At 28.0% G+C, this 20431-nt stretch overlaps 1 protein-coding gene across 1 annotated transcript in view; it reads left to right on the plus strand.

Annotated features, from left to right (window-relative positions):
- LOC111634141 (small subunit processome component 20 homolog) overlaps nucleotides 1–11319 on the plus strand; it is a 114862-nt gene extending 103543 nt beyond the window's left edge. Inside the window, exons 26-30 of the mRNA XM_023378849.1 lie at nucleotides 3290–3368; nucleotides 9711–9885; nucleotides 9962–10039; nucleotides 10113–10192; nucleotides 11082–11319. Coding sequence (XP_023234617.1) covers nucleotides 3290–3368; nucleotides 9711–9885; nucleotides 9962–10039; nucleotides 10113–10192; nucleotides 11082–11319 — 650 coding nt within the window. The remainder of the gene's footprint in view (nucleotides 1–3289; nucleotides 3369–9710; nucleotides 9886–9961; nucleotides 10040–10112; nucleotides 10193–11081) is intronic.
- Nucleotides 11320–20431: the final 9112 nt, after the last annotated feature.

The following is a 20431-nucleotide window of genomic DNA, read 5'->3' on the forward strand; positions in this document are numbered from 1 at the left end:
CCATCCTGACATTCATTATTCATGTGGTGTATTAATTGTGTTTTAATTTCCCTTTTTGTTTATTATCTGTCCATTCTTCATGTGTATAGTTAGAAATAATTTCTCTTTTTATTTTATCCTTAATAGTCTGAAATATGCAGGTTTTTTTGTCTAGTTCTAGCTAGAATATATGGGTAAGATCTAATCCTAGTAAGAGTTCAATATCAGATCTACACATGTGTAGATTCTGATATATAAAGCAAGACAGTTTTCCAATTTGTAATGCAACTAAAATCTGATCTAAACATCGTATTCTATTTGCTATTGTCTCTATTGCTGTTTTATTTATGAAGGATTTAATTTTTATCCTTTAAAAAATTTTAAAAAAATAAAAGATATATTTTCTTCTGAATTAAAAATTGCTTTAAATAAATATCAAATGAACAGCTTGATTCCTTTATTGGACTATTTAAGGCAAATTAATTAATAAATAATTTGGCTAGAGGTAGGCAGTTAGGCCACCATTTCTTCTTAAATATTTAAAGTAATTATTAAGTTGACTGTATTTGTTATTGGTCTGCAATTTGAAAGCATCGGAGACCTATAAATTCCCACTGCTGTCTGTCCTACCTTAATCTCAAGAACAGTTAGATACATGAAAGTAAAGACCAGATATATAAAGCTTAGGGCAGGAAGTCCTAACTAATTATACATGAACTTCTGATGCAAAATGGAAGTCATGTTATTTCAATTCAAAAATTTTCCCTCGAAAGGAGTTAGATCATCAACATGACTCCATTGCTAATGGAAAAATATGATGCACAGGGGCAAGACACTACAGTACTAATTTGAGGTGAAGAGCATATATTTTAAATTAAATAAATTAAAAATATGATTAAAAATTGCTCCCTGGCATTGTGGTGATGTCACAATTGAAATTGCTTTCTTATAAGTTTTGTTGAGCAACACTGCTATTCTTATTAGATGGAATTGCTTGGTTCAGCTTTCAAGTTTAGTCTTATATAAACAATAATGTTCTTTTTCTGTTATACTAAAGAAGATAATTGTCTTTCTGAATTTTTTAAAGTGATTTTTGTTAAAGCAATCCTTTTCCCAATGGAATTTGTTTTCCAGACCTATAAAATAAAACCTTGCTTTGTGGCCACTTCCAATTACATGCCACTCCTGAAATTTCTCTGTAAAACTCCACTTTGGAACCAACTCATTAAATCGTCATTTAGTTTAAGTAGCCAAGATAAAAGCATCCTAAGTTTAAAATCTATTTATTCCAAAATATTTCACCAACAGAATAGGAAAAACCCCATGTTCCTAAACTCAATATATTGTTTAAAGCACATTGAGTGGAATTAAACTTTATTGCTATAGTTTTGGAACTGCTGAGATTCCTCCAACAGGTGACATGTAAATAAAGTAAATCTTCATTTACACTCAATAAATTAATCTTCAGAATTTAGTAAGAAGAAACATAATTATATATTTGTTCAATAATTTTATACAAAATTTGATTGTATTTTCTAAAAATATATCAAATTAAATCGGAGAAAAATATTGATGAACCTGATATAAATGCTGGTTTAATTATTAATACATTTTTCTGACACTTGTATATGTTTTCATATTTATTAACTCCATTTAATAATTTTTTCTGAATTCTCTTGTTAACATACAGTATTTAAAGAAAAACTTTACTATTATTTCATAAACATATTGTTTTTGTTGGAGTATCAATTTTGTTTTTGGATACTAAATCCATTTAATTTGTTTGATGAGATACTGAAATGCAATACATTGGGCACTTTGCTAAAGGAGTGCCTCCTGGGAAGACTTTTATGCAGGGTTCCTAAGCACCTGGAAAATCAGGGATTTTCATTAGTGTTCAGAAAAAGTCACGGAAAGTCAAGGAATTTGTTAAAAATTGTCAAAAAGTCAGAGAATTTATTTCCTTGGTTGCCTTATTGATTTTGTTTGCTGACAGTATGGCTGATCAAGTGTAGCTGTCTGCAGGCAGCAAGAAGTATTGTGGTACAATGCAACTTATGAAAATAGGGTGTAGAATATTTTCAGGATCCAAAATTTTACCCAAACATATACAAAATTACCCCAAAATTATAGCGCACAAAATATACAAGCATACAACAATATTAATTGTTATTTTTAAATTTTAAAATATTTTTAATCTAAAACTGTTGTATTAATTTTGCAGTATTATAAGTTTGAGAGAAAAATCTAATACTCTTAATAATCTAATGTTGATTAAAAAATTTTTGAAATATTTTAACTTTCTATCTCTTGCAATTTACATTTTCAATTTGAGGGCAGATGTTAATGAACTGATGGAAAAAAATGAGAATAAAGAACCAAAAATGATAAATAACTTAATTAATATTAATTCAAATGGTATTATTTATCATTTTTCATTTTAATAATTTTGATTGGATAACAAAACAATGTCTGATTTTTTAAACTTTTTCCCAGTTTATTAATGTTTTATAAAGTTTGGAAAATTTATTAAGAAACAGATTTAATAGATTTATACTTTTTTACATGGATTATACAGAATTTTTTAATAATTAATGGCTTTTTTTTTCAAAGCCGTGAAGTTTTACAGTCGTAAGTTAATAACAGGATAAATTATTTAATAAAACATTTTAGTTTTATATAGAAAAGACATGCCATAATTCTGTCTTTTTTATTTTATTTTAAATTTTACTAATTCATCAATTATAAAAAAAATATATAACTATTAATTAGAAAGAATAACCAGTTAAAAAGTTGGAGAAGCAATAGCGTATGTGGATAGTAAGTTAAGTGATGTTTTATTTTGTTAATGTGCCATACCATAATGGACAGGAGGGTCAGAGAATTTGTACAAAGTTGGTCAGGGAAAGTCATGGAATTTAAAACAAAAATTTGAGTAGGAACTCTGTTTATGAGAAACTGGCTCCTATTTTAGGAGTTATATATGTACAGAAAATTTTACATGGCCAGTCCACTAGTCAATAATGAACCCAAAACTAATTACCAGAGTTTAGTACTTTTATGCACTTAGACACTGGTGGGCATTCCATTTAGTACTGTACTATACAGTATTAGAATGGACCATTACTGCAAACAGCTTGCATTCATTGATGTAATCTGTATTTTAATATTTTATTATTCAGGAATTGATGTGTCACTTTTAAACATGAAAATAAAAATTTTTTATTTTAAAGGTGATTCTACATAATATTCTCATATTGACTTATAAAAAAATAACTTAAGCAAAAGTTATTATTTATTTTATAAATAGATGATATTCTTACCATGGTGAAAAATATTAAGCAAATGAATAACTTAATGGATTTATATCCTCTTCGTATACAAATCAGGTAAGTTTTGATTTTATTATTATTTATTCTATTTATTAAATTTACTAGACTACTTTTACTAACTTTACAAAAACAACAAATCATTATGCACTGAAACTATTGTGCAGAAAATCCACACCTGTGTTTAAAAGTAAGTTTGAAAGTAAGTGTGGATTATATGATGATGCAGTTATCTATAATCTTATCAGACGTCCCATTTTGACCGGATTGTCCCAGTTTGATGATGATGTCCCAGCATCCCTGCTAGTTTGTCATTTTGTCCTGCTTATTTGGTAAAATTTTAAGTGCTGAATATACAAGAAGTAAAATAGTTCAGCCTCGAGTAAAATGGCAATTTGGCAACTAAATAATCCCCTCTATTACACTCACTGTTGCCAATCTAAATAATTCATATCCATATTTGAGTACCTTTAATGCTATCTAGATCAATGGTTCCCAATTAGTGGTACGTGCGGCAATCTAAAATTAGTATTTTAAATTTAAATGCATGAGATGAAGCAATCAAAAAAATAATGGGTGGACCATCAAAAATTCGGCAATTTACAACATGGTATCGAATGCACAAATTTGTTTATTTATAACTAAAAATATTCTTAAAATTTCATCAAAAAAATGCATTTGTGACAATACCTAAATGAAATTCTTATGCAAGAAACAAAAATTGTACAATAAACACAATTTGTATTAATTGTACAATTATCATTATCATCATGTCAGCGATGCGGCAGTAAAATATTTACTACCATTTTGCACAACATACCTCTGCAAGAGCAGATTTTCAGCCATGACAAACATGAAAACTAAACGTTGTCAACAACTTCAACTCGAAGATGACTCGAGACTGAAGCTGACTAAAAAGAAACCAGATTTTACAAAGTTGTACAAAAAAAATTGTGCACATTTGTCACATTAAAATTAAATAACTTTATGCTATTTTCATTATTATTAGAATTGTATTTTAAAGGTAATAAATGTAAAAAAAAACTTATTCTATTTATCACTTGCTCTCTACCCACAGCTTTGCCCACATTATATCAAATTTTCTTGTGGGAGTAAGATATTTTCTCGCAGTAAAATGTAGCCTATGTCCATCTCCAACATGTAAGCTATCTCTGTGGCAAATTTTATTAAAACCTATTCAGCGGTTTAGACATGTATAGATGACAGACAGACAGAATTACCTTCGAATTTATAATATTAGTATGGATTAATACGAATTTCTGCTATATGGGGTATGCAAGTTTGAGCTCTTTCTTGAAGTGGTATGCAAGAAAAACTAATTGGGAACCACTAGTCTAGATGTTTTCCCCAAAAATTTATAGCATATGGCCTAATGAATTTAGATGTTTTATTTCGTCATTCTTATATTTTTTTACAGAATTTATAATAGCAAGTAGCCTATGAGATCCAGATATTTTTATTTTATTTTTTAGATATTTTGTTTCAGTTAGAGTTGGCAACATGAAACTTACATTGACCACGTCATTACTGCGCATGTCATACCTTAGTCAAGTTCAAATTGCTAGTTTGCATTTGCGATTATTTCATACTGTGCATTAAATTAATTTAATCTCTAAAATTCCAAAAAGAAACTGTGTGTTTACTGATGATTGAAAAAAGTCTATGATTGTCTTGACAAAGTGAAATATGAACTGTGCTTTTCAGAATTTTCAGTAACTCATGGTAGGCATTCAAACATTAAAAATCACTTGAAATAACAAGGCAAGCAATAAGAACTTCCTCAAATATATTGTCATATTTTAAATGTACCAATTTAAGGGACAAAGAATTTTTAAAGAAAGTTTACACTAGTGATAAATATTAATAACTACTTAATAATAACATATGTTTAGTTAAGTTACTAAAAATTGCTTTTAACTCATTGTTTTTGTTAACAACTTCTTTATTTAGCTTTTTCAATCACAGATACTTATCCTAATAGGCTTTGTTTTCTGTTGTGAGTATTTTCTCAAAATTGTCCTGGTTTGAAATAAAAATATTATGGTAAGCCTTTTTATCTACTACTTTTAACTTGTGACTAAGAACTCATAAAACAGCTTTTTCTTTATGTAAACATATCAAAAACATCTTTCAAAAAACAAAATATGAAACATTGTTTGCACAATGCAGATATATTCATTACCATTGTGATTTTTCTCAAAAGTGTCAAAAGCTCAAATCTTGCCTTTAATTCTCTCCTATTTATTTTCTGTATATCAGTCTATACTTTAATTGATATTCTTATACACCTTCTTTGAATTTCTTGAAAACTAACAAGTTTCTGATGATTTTTTTCTCTACTTAATGACCCAGTAAATTATTTAAAATCTTCTGTTTAGAAGTAGATTGTCAATTTTTTAATCTAGTTATTTACAGGAATAGAAGCTTAACAAGTGACTTTTGAACTCATGTCAATGAATATTGTTGACATAAAATGTTTTCAAGTTACTTTTAGCATTTATTATTATTATACAGATTAACTTTAACATTTATCTAGGTGCAAAAGAAATCTTTTAGCATTGCACAAGTATATGCTGCATATGATGCATTAGCCAAAAGACTTATTCTGCAGGCATGACATTGTTGCCAAAATGATGAGAAGCAGCAACATTTGAATGGACCTAGAGTACCTAGAGAAAGAAACAAATTGGGACTATATGACACATACAGTCACATCACCATTACTGAAATTCTGGACATAAGTTAAATCACTCACATAAAATAAGATGAATTGATATTGCTATCTATATTAAGTTAATAAGTATAAAAAACAGAAATTTTTATAAAACAAATATTTCAAATGAAAACTGATACTTAGTTTTTACACATCTGTATTAAATGTTTTTCACAACACTTTTATAATTATCAACATAAATATCCCTTACTTTTGGTAATATGTGCTTTTAATGTAGTGAATAAATTATACGACAAAATAAAGTAAATAACTTTTAATATTCCTTTTTTTTAACATTGCATGATAACATACCTTGTTTTTGTATTTGAAACAATCACAGAATGTGCAAAATCAAACAGTATTGCAAAAATGGCACAAGCTATGCATATGCATAGATAGGGCTTCAGATTCAAATTTGAATTTCACATCAAAAATTAATATTTAAAAAATAAACTCTATAGTATATTAATATCATAACAGATTAGATAACTCGGGAAAATAGTTTTTGTAATTTTTGTGTGATTTAACTGCAAATTTAGTCACTTAAGACCATTTTTTATTAACTGTTTTTAGATTTTATTATTTTTTTTAACTATATTGCATTTGTCAAATGAAGTTAGCAATTTCTAGCAGTATAGTATAGTATAGTATAGTGCAGGGGTGGCAACAGTTTTTGCCCCAGGCCAAATTGGAAAGAAAACTTTTTCTATGGGCCGAACCAGAGGCTGCTCTAGGAAGATTTTGAGGTGGTACAAGATCTAATTGTGGTGTCACCCGTAGAGACTGAATTGTAGATAGAGATTACAGATACATTTTTCACATAATCATGCTTTATCAACATTCTACGCTGTACTTACAAGAATTGTAATGGAGGGTTAACTCTAAACATACAGTGAGTTGTTGGCCTTTTTTTATTTTTTTTAGACATCAGAATTTTTCATCAAGCTATTCGGACTTCAGTAGCTAATATTGGAAGATTGATTGCGGGTCACATAAATTCATTAGACAGGCTGGATCTGGCTCGCGGGTCGTATGTTGGCCATGCCTGGTATAGTGTAATACAGTAGAGCATCAATTATCCAAAACAATTCAGGATTGGGATTGTTCAGATAACTGATTGTGTATGAAAAATATATTAACCTATCCCATATTGAAACTTCTCTCCATTGCATGTCGCTTTCGTTGAATTTTCGTCAATGTTAAGCCTAACAAAAATTTAAAAAAAAATAATAATCATTAAAAATTATTTCTGTATTTTGCACAAACAAAATACAGTAGAGTGTCCTTTATCCGAATCAATTGGGGACTGGGTTTGTTCGGATAACCAATTATGTATGAAAAAATGCCCCATGTTGAAATTTTTCTCCGTTGCGTGTCGTTTCGCGTTGAATTTTCATCAATGTTAAGCCTAATGTAAACTTTTTAAAATAATAATCATGGCTATTGTACCATTAAAAATTATTTCTTTATTTTTTACAAACAAAATAAATATATTGAAAAATATAAAAACAAAAAAATACTTTAGAAGTTAATCTAGTATCAAAAACATTCAATTCAGCACGACACAGTCCTCAGAAAAAAACCACACAAAAGTGCCAGTGCTGCCAGCTAAAACACACATCAACAAAAAAAATATTGGAGTAGCCCAAGATATAGCCAAAGATTGCAGCACCACAGCACTAGTGAAAATTTAAATTTGCCAACTGGAATTCTTTTGGATAACTGACTTTTGGATAAACAACGCTCTACTGTAAATATATTGAAAAATATAAAAACGAAAAAAATTATATTTTAGAAGTTAATCTAGTATCAAAAACATTCTAATTCAGCACGACACACATTCCTCAAAAAAAAAAACCACACAAAATAAGCAAAACTTTTTCTTGGGTTTATTTGGAGATGTAAGCTGCTTGAGCTATATTCTCTGATGAGCTGAAGTAAAACTCACCACTCACAATGGGAAAAAAAGCCTCATTCAAATATTGGCACGTCCTTAAGTACCCTCTCATGGTTGCGCCAGTGCTGCCAACTAAAAGACACACACCAACAAAAATAATATTGGAGTAGTCCAAGACAGTCAAATATTGCAGCGCCACAGTATTAGCAGAAATTTGAATTTGCAGACTGGAACGCTTTTTGGTTAACCAATGTTTCAGTTGATTGGTATTTGGATAATCAATGCTCAACTGTATATAGATTCCTAAAAATTTTGAAAATTATGTCCTGTTATGAATCAAATGATATCATGTTTTTTTAAAACTTTATTTATTTTTTTAATTTGAATTTTGCACCAAAAATTTTCTAATATATACCATCTTGTGTGCTTCACTTTTCTGGTAATGACAAATTGCTTACTTTGCAACTTGATGTATATCGTATTACTAATATATTATTAATAATTTTTATCCTATTTGTGAAAGATTTATAACATTACTGTTTGAATTATATATATATTGTTTGTAAATAGTGCTCTAAATACCCTGGGAACAATATTTAATCATCATCGCAAAAAAACCATAATATTTTGGAAAATTCAAAAATGTAATTTTTAAATGTGACCTCGAAATTTCTGAAAAATTTGGTTCAATATTGGGCAGTAAATTAAATCACTTACTGATATCTAATTTTAGATGAATTTTCAAATTATCTGTCTTGGGCCAATTTACCATGCTTATCCTATGCCCTTTGATGATCTTTTTCTCAGTTTTCTTTAAACATTTCCAGATTGTTTCATGTATACTGTGATTGGAAATTTCTTTAATAATTTATTGCTCTTCTAGACAAACCATGTGATTTGTTACTAACTTTATAATATAATGTGATTCTCTGGAAGTTCAGATTTTATTCTTCCACTTTGTTTTCCTGATGATAATTATAATTTTTTAGATTACATTATACATGACATTTTCAAGAATTTTAAAGCAATTTCTATTTGTCCATATGACATTGACTTACTATAGTGAAGTCATTTTGACTTTGTGTACAAGCAGATTTTTTTCATTTACTCTGCTACTATTTCATTTTACTATCTGTGTGATGTCTCCTTATGCATTTACACAACTATCTTTTATACTGTCAGTATTATCTTTAACCAACTGTCTTTGTAGTTTTGTTACAATTTTCTAGTTGATTTTAAAAGTATTTTTCTCTTTTTTTTTCCATCTGAACTAAAGGAATAAAGGCATATTGAACTAAAGGATGTAAGAATTTTGATTTCTAATTTGCATGTGAGATATGAGTTTTACCATTTATTTTATTTATAAAAGGTTTCTGTCAATTTATTGTCTTTATACTTCTGTTATGAAAGGAATACTAATGAATTATTTTGAATAAATGTTGGACAATTAGTAGAATTTTTTAAATTCTTATTTTAAGTTATTTTTTTTTAATTTCTTTAAATATTTTGTAAATTAATTTAAATTAAAATTTTATGTTTTATTTATGTTTTTCTTATATTATGTAAATAAAAGTGCATCATTGGGAATTAATTAAACTTACCATCATCATTTTGATATTGGTATTGTTTAAAGTGTCCTAAAGTAATGATAGTAATATAATGGCATATATCGTATTACTAATATATTATTAATAATGTTTATTTTATTTTTGAAAGATTTATAACATGTCTGTTTGAATTATATATATATGTATGTATTGTTTGTAAATAGTGCTCTAAATACCCTGGGAACAATATTTAATCATCTTCGCAATCTAATTTCTACTCTGCTACCTAAACTCTACCAAATATTAATTGCAATAACATCTATAATAGTTACTTCTCTAGAAAATTCCACTGATGTCCCAAAATCAAGTCGGACTATATGCATAAAGAGACTTATTGAGGTAAATACTTTAATAAAAGCAAATTGATTTTAAATATAATTTTAAAAATTAACAAATTTTTATATATTTTTTTTAGTTCTTTAAATATTATGATTTATATTTATATTCTGAAATTGAAATTGATGCAGCATTTGAAACTGTTGTGTGGAATTTAGTAAGTATTATTTTATAACTATTTTTATTTTTATAAAATATATTTAAAAAAAAATTATTGTATTTTAAAATAGTTACCACGTTTGGAAAAAGAAGCATTGAATCATCGATCTCCTCTCCTTCGACTTTTTGCCACATGGTGTGAAAATCCAAGGCAAGTTATGTTTTTACATCAAATTAAGTTTATAACAGTACATTAAAACTTATGTAATATATGCACATATTATGCTGAGTTGGAAAGTTGCCCATTTCATGAAAATGGACAATTCCTGAATTCAGCGTAATATAGGGTTGTATATACTAGCATAGTTGTTTTAAGTTTATGTGTTTTTGCATTTGCATGAGTCTTGTCAAAAACTCACTTTTACACATACACAGAAGATAACAACCCTTAATGCACTTTATATCATAAAGCCATATTGATGCAATTTCTTTCACATCTATTCTACTTTTTAATGATTAAAAATATTAATAGAGCCATTAGTTGATTAGTTCCAAACATATATTCACAACCTTTTCTGGAGTGGTGAACTACTTTATTTTGATATCTTTATTAAATATAAAATATACTGTTGCTTTCAAAATTTTGAAGTGTTTATTGATTATAAACATGACAATTGAAAGTTCTTCAACATATCAGTTCATAACAAATTTTATAATTTACATCTTAGTTGCAATAATGTTCTCTGTAACTATTATTTGTTGTTCTTGGTGTAAAACACTTTTTTATGCTTATCAGTACCATCTTGCATATGATCCATAAGTTTGAACTTGATACAGTTTTTATTTACATTATAAAGTAAAAACAATTAGTTTAAGCTAAACTGATGAAAAAATATTGTTTTATTGAAATAGACTTTTCATGAGATTATAATAAATTAGTGAACTATTCCTTGCTTATCAAGGGACATTAATAAGTCACAGAAAAATAACGTCTTTTCCTAAAAATGATATAAATATTTTTTTTTAATCCTATTTCTCTAAAAATGTTTAAATAATTGTATTTTATTTAAATCCATTAAAAAATATTTTTTTAATATTAGATATCATTCATTATTGGTCAAGAGTCATCCTAGAAATCCAAGTCTTTCTCCTTTGTCTGAAGTGATGAGACTTTATTGCTCTCCAAATGTAAAACCAGTTGTGATTCATTTTATCACTGATATGATAATTGAACTATTGACAAGTGATTCATCAGAAATGGAACAGAATGAAATGAATACTGTAAATGAGAATTCTACAATATCTGAATCTTCTCATAATAATCTTAATGGTATGTAAATGAACATATCATAATGAATTTTTAATAATAGCATTTTATTATGTATAATAGAATTAATATTAGAATGCATTATGTATTATTATTTTTATTGATTTTAATGAATCTTTTTAATGTTAACCTTAAATAATGAAACAATTATTTTTTAAAATAGTATTACTAGTAATAGTATGTAAATTTGTTTAGAACTGTTTCATTAATTTGCTAGTTTTCTACTTTATTAGAATTAAAACCACATTAATATTTTCAACTGAATTATAATTTACAATATAAAATATTCAAAGTATCTATGCAGTTTTAGAGTTGTCTAGGTTTTTACATCAGGCAATTTAAACTGCAGTACAGTTAGACAAGCCTTTAAAAAACTTTATAAAGTATTCACATAATCTTCATATATTTTGCCTGTATTATTTGAAATTTCTATGAAAGCTTAGGTTAAAGGCAAAATCTTGTAGTAAAGTATTATTGTATAAATATTTCCATATACAGGTATAAGGTGTGTTTCAAATTTATACGGACACGAAAAAATTAAAGTGAAATCCAAATTTGCTGCATTAAGTGACAAATGTTTTATTAAAAATAACATGGATTTACATGTTTCCACATTGCAAAATAAGAATTTTAATCAAACATTAACATTTTGTCACTGAAAATAATGTTTATGAAAATCTTATACAAAAAAAACTGTTACATATTTATCCGGACAGGTTTCAAATTGCAAAGTTTTCTTACAGTTTAATGGCCAATGTAACCACCATTTAACTTAATTACATTAAATACTCGATTAGGCATTGTTTCAATTAGATTCTGAAGGAATTCAATCTTAAGTTTATCCCAAGCATCTGAAATTGCTGCCTTCAAATCATGAATTGTGGAAAACTGCTTTCCATTGGCATAAACTGTACGAACCATCATCCCCCAAAGATTTTCCATCGGATTCAGGTCAGGGCTTCTAGCAGGCCATGTCATCAGATTAATATTTTTACGTTTAAACCACATTTTTGTTGATTTAGAGGCATGCACAGGGGCATTGTCTTGTTGAAAGATCCAATTTGGTCCACAAATATTTGGTCCAGCTTCCAATAAATGATCTTCAAGCATGCCTTGATACTTCTTTGAATTCATTCTTTGAGTTATAAATGCTAAATCTGTGGTTCCGTTGAATCCAAACGCACCCCACACCATTATTGATCCCCCACCCATTTGGCGTTTTGAAAATATTTGTTTTTCGGTTCTTAAATCGTGCCAATAATACTTCCAACCGTCTGGACCATCTAAGTTGAATTTTTTTTCATCACTGAACAAAACTTCAATCCATTCTTCGGACCATGTCATGTGTTTTTGTGCCCAATCAAGTCTGTCACTTTTGTGCTTTAATGAAAGTGGTGGCATTACAGCTTTTTTTCTGAATTTTAACATTGGAGATTTATTTAAAACTCTCCACACTGTTGTGCTGCTACAAGGCAAGTCTAATTCTTGTTTTATTTTTCTTACTGATGTTTGTTTTGTGGAGCAAACCTTGATGATTTGTCTACAATCTCGAGGAGTAAGCTTGGGTTTTGGACCTGTCTTGAATTTTGGTACATCCTTGCCACGTCTTTTTGATAAATAATTACCAACAGTTGATTTTGAACGATTTATATATGCTGCAATTTCTCTTATTGACTTGCCTTGTGATTTATAGGCATCAATCTGCACTTTTTCATAATCAGATAAATTTTTTGCTCTACCCATTTTAGAACGTTGAACAACGTAAAGAATTTGTATTACAATTAAATATGTAAGCTAATTTGCATATTTCAATGCTTGAAACTAAACAATATTCTGTTTAAGTCATAAAATGAGTGCCTGTCCGTATAAATATGTAACAGTTTTTTTGTATAAGATTTTCAAAAATATTATTTTCAGTGACAAAATGTTAATGTTTGATTAAAATTCTTATTTTGCAGTGTAGAAACATGTAAATCCATATTATTTTTAATAAAACATTTGTCACTTAATGCAGCAAGTTTGTGTTTCACTTTAATTTTTTTGTGTCCGTATAAATTTGAAACACATCTTATACAGTCTCTTATCTGAAATCCTGAAAAGCTCCAAACACTGAAAGTTTTTTGTTGCGATTACCTAAACACAAAAGTTCATGTTTGTTGCCAAATGTGCCTGGAATCAACACAGGCTTGTTCCACAGCACACAGATGTGTCACACTTGATGTGTCGCAGTGCTTCCAATAGTCATGTGACTGCCATTCACTGATATTTTTTCAGTGTTTTGTGATTCTGTGACTTTGAGGACTGTGAAAATGTCAAAATAAGCTGCAAATTGTTTTATGAATAATAGTGAGGTGTAGAAAAAGAAGTCTCTGACATTGCTTTTTATGTATTATACCATATTTTTGCACATATAAGTGAATGTTCTTATAGATAGGACAAAACAGTACTATATTCTGTAAAGAATCAAAATTACTCATTATTTTTTTTAAAATTTTATGTCAGAAGCATTTTTTTATTTTTATCAACTATAACATTACATGTACAGTACAGTTCATTTAATTTACATTGACACAGCAGTGCAGTGCTCTTATAAGTGAAAACAAGCTAGCAGATAAGATCATGTTCTTATATGGAAGATATGCTCTTATAAGTAAAACAGGTGTCTTTCAAAAATGCAAAAAACAAACAATTTTCACTCTTATTTGCTTGGAAATACAGTTTATACATGTGTTTAGTTTAATTAGTCTGTTTATGTTGTGAAGATTTACTGAATGTTTTATTTTTCTTAAAATTGTTTTTTAAATTTAAAATTTATAGCATGAAGAGGGATTGGATAACACCAATCCAAAATGCATTGTTAAATATACAAATAAAGTGAGTCATCTATTTATTGAGGATAATTAAGAAAGACATGATAAAGATCACTAGTCTCACTTTTAGAAGAAGAAACTTTTACTCATTGTTATATCTGTTTCATTTTAATAATTTTATTAAACAGTTTTCGAATTAACCAAATTTGTCTTGCATAATGCTAATGCAAGATTGTCTGTGATAAAGAAATAGCAGATATGTTTAAGAAGCTGAAGGTGTAGATTGTTCTACTGTACAGCCTCCTTAACACATTTCTGGCACTGTCAGACTTCTGATTGTTTCCAAAATTAAATGAAACATTGAAAGGTCAATGTTTTTCTCAGATGATGAACTTCAAACATCTATACAGGAATGATCAAGGAAAAGTTTTTCATGCACAAGTTACAAAAGAAGTTAAACATTTGGAATAATGTGTCATACTAAATGATGATAATGTTGAAAAATGAAAATGTATGATTAAAATAAATTATTTTTTAAAATAGTATTACTAGTAATAGTATGTAAATTTGTTTAGAACTGTTTCATTAATTTGCTAGTTTTCTACTTTATTAGAATTAAAACCACATTAATATTTTCAACTGAATTATAATTTACAATATAAAATATTCAAAGTATCTATGCAGTTTTAGAGTTGTCTAGGTTTTTACATCAGGCAATTTAAACTGCAGTACAGTTAGACAAGCCTTTAAAAAACTTTATAAAGTATTCACATAATCTTCATATATTNTTTCATATTTAAAAAATATTTAAGATATTGCAAATTGTCTTTTATAAATCTTCTAGACATATTTATTACAAGGAACAATATTTTTATGTTTGTTTCATTTATAAATGCATAGTTTTAATTACTTAATTCTTTAAAAAGGGGAATATATCTTCAAAATATTCATGTATTACATTTTCTTTGATATTAATGACAGTATTACATTTTAGATTTCCATTTCATATTATTTAATTTATAAGTAAAAATAGCATTACTGATAAATTCAAAAGAAATAATACTACATTGTCTAATGACTAAATATTATTAAGCTTTTGAATAATATTAAGTAAAAAATCATTTAATTTAAATAATTATCAATTAATCAATCAATCAATCAGTTTATTTGTATTAAGGCCATTAGCCAGTTACGAGGGATATATTTTAATAACAATCAATTTTTCTGTCATTAAATTATACATCATCATCAACCCAATTTAACCTAATTCTCTATCACATAATCTAATTAAACTATATTACAACTAGGTACATATACTTGAAATAAGACAATTTGTACCAAAATGAATACATTTATATATTACACTTTACATGTGTACAAATATTTTAGTTTTCTATTATTATTTGGTTATTACAATTATTACGTCAAAGTGAATTTCTGAGCATATTTGTATAGCCCATTAATTATATCTATTATGGCTCTATTGAATACTACATATATTGCCTTTTCATTAGTACATTTTAGTAAAAATTGTAGATCAAGACTCTGTGCTAACTCTTTTGCATCTTTACAGTCACAAAACATTTGAAATTTTGAAATTGTTTTTTGACATCTTGGACACATACTCTTAGAAAATTCGATAATTTTGTTATTAATTACTATCAATTCTTTATTTACACACACAAAAAAATCTTTATTTATGCACAAAAAATCTTTTTACATTAAAAGCCAAATTTGTAGCATATAATTGTTATTAAATGGATACTCCAGAATTATATTAAACCAATCAGGTTTCTCTCTATTATGTAAATCTTCAATGTTCTGTGATAGTGAAATTTCTAAAACATTTTGTATTAATTGTTGACAATGTTGATGACTTATCTCAGGTAAATCCAGGAATATTTTTATAGAATAACCGAAATGGATCAATATTTTTGATAATTGTGTTACCCAATTCCTACCATGCTCTTTCACCAATGATTTCCGGTATAATTGATATAACAATATCGTTGATAAATTACCTGCATCTCTTAATTTAAATAAAAATTTCATATATCTCTTTATTAAGGTTGCACTCAATTTGTATCTGTCCAGCTCTAATCTGATCTCACTGCCTGGTATATTATATTCCAAAAAGAAAATTCTGCATATAAACTTGTTCTGAATTATTTCCACTTTTTGCTAGTGACTAAGACTCCAAATTGGGACTGCATAACCAATTGAGTTCATGATAATGGAGTTAAACAAACAGAAGTGCACTTGAATATTCTTTATTTTAGCCTTAGAAAATAATCTTACCAAATTATTTAATAACTTATTTGCTCCATTGGTGGTTTTTTTATACTGTTTATCAAAAGATAAATTTGGTGTTAGGATGATACTCAAGTATTTTGTTTCTTGAACTACTCCCAATTCTTCTTTATTGATGAAAAAATGCATGTGTTTCTTCGGTAAGTTAGCTCCGTTCCTAAATATCATAACTTCAGATTTCTTTGGATTTATTTTCAATTTCAGCTCAGCAAAATAATTCTTTTCCGATTGGATCTTCCTTCGTAAAGCCACAGCTGTTGGAGCAATAATTACTCTATCATCCGCGTAACATATCGAATGAACCAATTGATTATCTATTAAGAACCCGTCATCTTCATTTGCAAAGCAACTACAGTAGAGCGTTGATTTTCCGAATCAATTGGGGACTGGGGTTGTCCGGATAACTGATATTTCAGATAACTGATTTACGTACAAAAAAATAGTTTAACGTATCCGATGTCAAAATTTTTCTCCGTTGCGTGTTGCTTTGCGTTGAATTTTCGTCGATGTTAAGCCTAACAAAGACTATTGTATCATTAAAAATTATTTTTTTATTTTGTACAAACAAAATAAATGTATTGAAAAATATAAAAATAATAAAAAATTATAATTCAGATGTTAATTTAGTATCAAAAACGTAAAATATTTGAGTAGCCCAAGACGTAGCCAAAGATTGAAGCGCCACAGCACTGGCGAAAATTTAAATTTGCCGACTGGAATTCTTTCGGATGATTGACTTTCAGAAAATCGACGCTCTACTGTATTTATATCAAATGCGTAAAAGTTAAATAGGTAGGGAGACCTAGGGTCTCCTTGCAATAATCCTCTGCTTGAAACAAATGGCGGCCACTGAGTATGATCTTGTTTAATTGTAATTTTATATTGACCAAATAGCACTCCTATAATATTCGTTAAACATTCATCTGCTTGATAGTATCTCAATTTTATTTGTAAGTCTGCAATACTTACAGAATCATATGCCTTTTCTAGGTCTAAAAACAATGCAAAAACCTTCTGTCTTTTTTTGATTAGCTGTAACTGAACAATTGCTATTAATATAAAGAGAGCCAATTGGGTACCACGTTTTTAGTGAAAGCATATTGGGTTTCATTCTTGTAATTATTTTTTTTTAACCAATTGTTAAACTTTAATGACAAAACTGCTGTAAACACTTTAATTAATATAAAGAGAGCCAATTGGGTGCCACCGTTTTTAGTGAAAGCATATTGGGTTTCATTCTTGTAATTATTTTTTTCTAACCAATTGTTAAACTTTAATGACAAAACTGCTGTAAACACTTTACGTAATCCAGATAACAGCGCGATTGGATGATAATTAGTTGATATTGACCTTTCACTGTGTTTATATAACATGGCAAATATTACCTCATTCCAATTATATGGTACAACTCCTTGCATATAAAACCTACCGAACTGTCTAGACAAAAAATTGACCATTTCTATTGGAAAGTTCTTAATTATAAAATTGGGAATTGAGTCAGACCCTGGCACAGAGTTCTCCTTTAGCTTCTTTATACAATACTGCACTTCTTCAGTTTTAATTTCCTCCTCTAAGGAGTTACCTTGTGGTGAATTTATGTCTTTAATACATAAGCAACCTTTACTCTTGTAATCTGAGAAGTTTCTAAAATAATGAAGCCAGTCACTATAGGGCACTTGAATTGTTTCTCTGTATACTGACTTAGTAACTCGAAAATCATTGACTATAGTCCAAAAAACTTTTGCGTCTTTGGCCTTAGTTAATTTGTCACTGATCTCTAGAAAATATTTTTTCTTATTTGCCTTCACTAGGTTGTTATATACTCTCTTACTAGCTAAATACTTCTTTATGTACTTTATACTTTATACTTTTCTTTATACTTCTAAATAGTGATTCCTCAGTATTTACTTTTCTGAATCTTTGTAGGTTTTTTTGCTTTTTTAGTTTATAAAAATAACATCAGCACCAAACCTTTCTCACTAATTTCTAGCCCTGTTAATAAGGCTAGAAATTAGTGAGAAAGGTTTGGTGCTGATAATCTTAGAAATAGTTCTAGCTACATATGCATAGTAGTATAAAAATAACACTTATTATCAAACCATTTATGTTTGTATTTGGCCAGATTTATTCCTGTACTTCTCTTAAAATGATAACTGTCTAAAATTGTTATTAAATGGTTATAATTATTGATTGGATTATTCTCTCTTTCATGAATCAATAAATCATCAATATTATTAGATATTTCGTTAATAAATTTAAATTTATTATAAGTTTGTTTTTTTCCTTTGTTAATTTTACATTCTTGATTTAAACTATACCTTCTATTTCGATCTTCTACGTTTTCTCTCAGTTCTAGATGGATCAGAAAATGGTCTGACACATCTATGTCTTATACAGACATCATCTGACTCTGATCTAGAATGAATTCGGAACATACAATATAGTCAATAATTGACTTTCCCAATGGAGATACAAAAGAAAACACAGTGGGGATATCACCCGTGGTTCTACCATTTAATATAAAAAACTCACTATCCTGCACAAAATCTAAAAGAATTCTACCTTCCATATTTACTGTTTTGTCTTTGGATGCTCTGCTATTTTTTTGTTTGCATTTTGTGTCCATTATCTCTCCAATCCGTGCATTAAAATCCCCTCCCATTATCCATAGATTTACAACACTTGACCACTGATCGATGTTTCTTTTAACTTCTTTTAGTATCAACTTTTTATCTGAAGAAGGGACCAAATAGATTAATATAATTCCCAAATATAATTCTCCCCAACACATTTTAGTTCTTTGATCCAGTTATATCACCACAAAAATAAAATTGTCTGTTATATAATAATTAAAAAGTTTTCCAACGTTTCTCTTGATTATCAGTACCAGACCACCCGATGGACAGCCCATTCTACTTTTTTTCTAAGCTCCGCTAAACAACAACATATTCTCCTGCACTAGATATTCCTTGTCCTCTACTCATTTCAACCATCCAGGTCTCCATGAATCCAATTACAGAATGAGATTTTATATAGTTTTTAACTGGCTCACTATACAAGTTTCCCCTCAATCCCTGAATGTTCCAAAACCTTATAAAAAAATTCTCTCTGTCTTTGTTGTCGGACTGATAAAGATGATGATGATAATCTGTACAGACAGATTATCATCATTATCTTTATCAGTCCGATTCTTTGAACTCATCTTGGAGAACTGAACAAAATTCGAATTATTTTGGTTTATCTCAGTATTAAGACTATTACATCTTTTTATACCTTCCTCATCTGGATCTATAATCAAATTCTTCCTAAAAAATGATTTATTTGAATAATCTTATCTGTATTAATGTCATACATATATATTAAATTGTCTTTTATATAATAATCATCTCTAATTATAATTTTATTCTGTTTAATCCTACTCTGTAAGTGTTTCCTCCTTAGCCTCAATCGTCTGCATAAATCAGCTGTAAATATTATTTTTTTCATTTCCACACCAACTAAGTTTGATTTCACTCGCCAAAATTCTCCAAGAATTTTATTTCTTGTATTAACAGATTCAAGAATTATTTTTACAATAGGTTTATTTTCTCTATTATTTAATTTGATTAGTTCTTCTATTTCATTATCTTTTAATTTTAACTCATTATTAATGAATAGATTAATTTCTTGCTTATAATCTAATGATTTGAATGGAAAGTTTATAATTATTATATTCTTTTTAGTTTTCTCATTTACAAGTTTATCTAATTCAAATTCAAACATACCTTTGAGATAATCATTATTTTCTGATTTTTTGTCCAACTTTTGTAACTTTTGATTAATTTCCTTCATTTCTTCTTNGGAAAGTTTATAATTATTATATTCTTTTTAGTTTTCTCATTTACAAGTTTATCTAATTCAAATTCAAACATACCTTTGAGATAATCATTATTTTCTGATTTTTTGTCCAACTTTTGTAACTTTTGATTAATTTCCTTCATTTCTTCTTTGTAATTCTTATTCT

Source organism: Centruroides sculpturatus, unplaced genomic scaffold (assembly GCF_000671375.1).
Source record: "Centruroides sculpturatus isolate CEXI.00-Female unplaced genomic scaffold, Cexi_2.0 scaffold649, whole genome shotgun sequence".
Classification (NCBI taxonomy): domain Eukaryota; kingdom Metazoa; phylum Arthropoda; class Arachnida; order Scorpiones; family Buthidae; genus Centruroides; species Centruroides sculpturatus.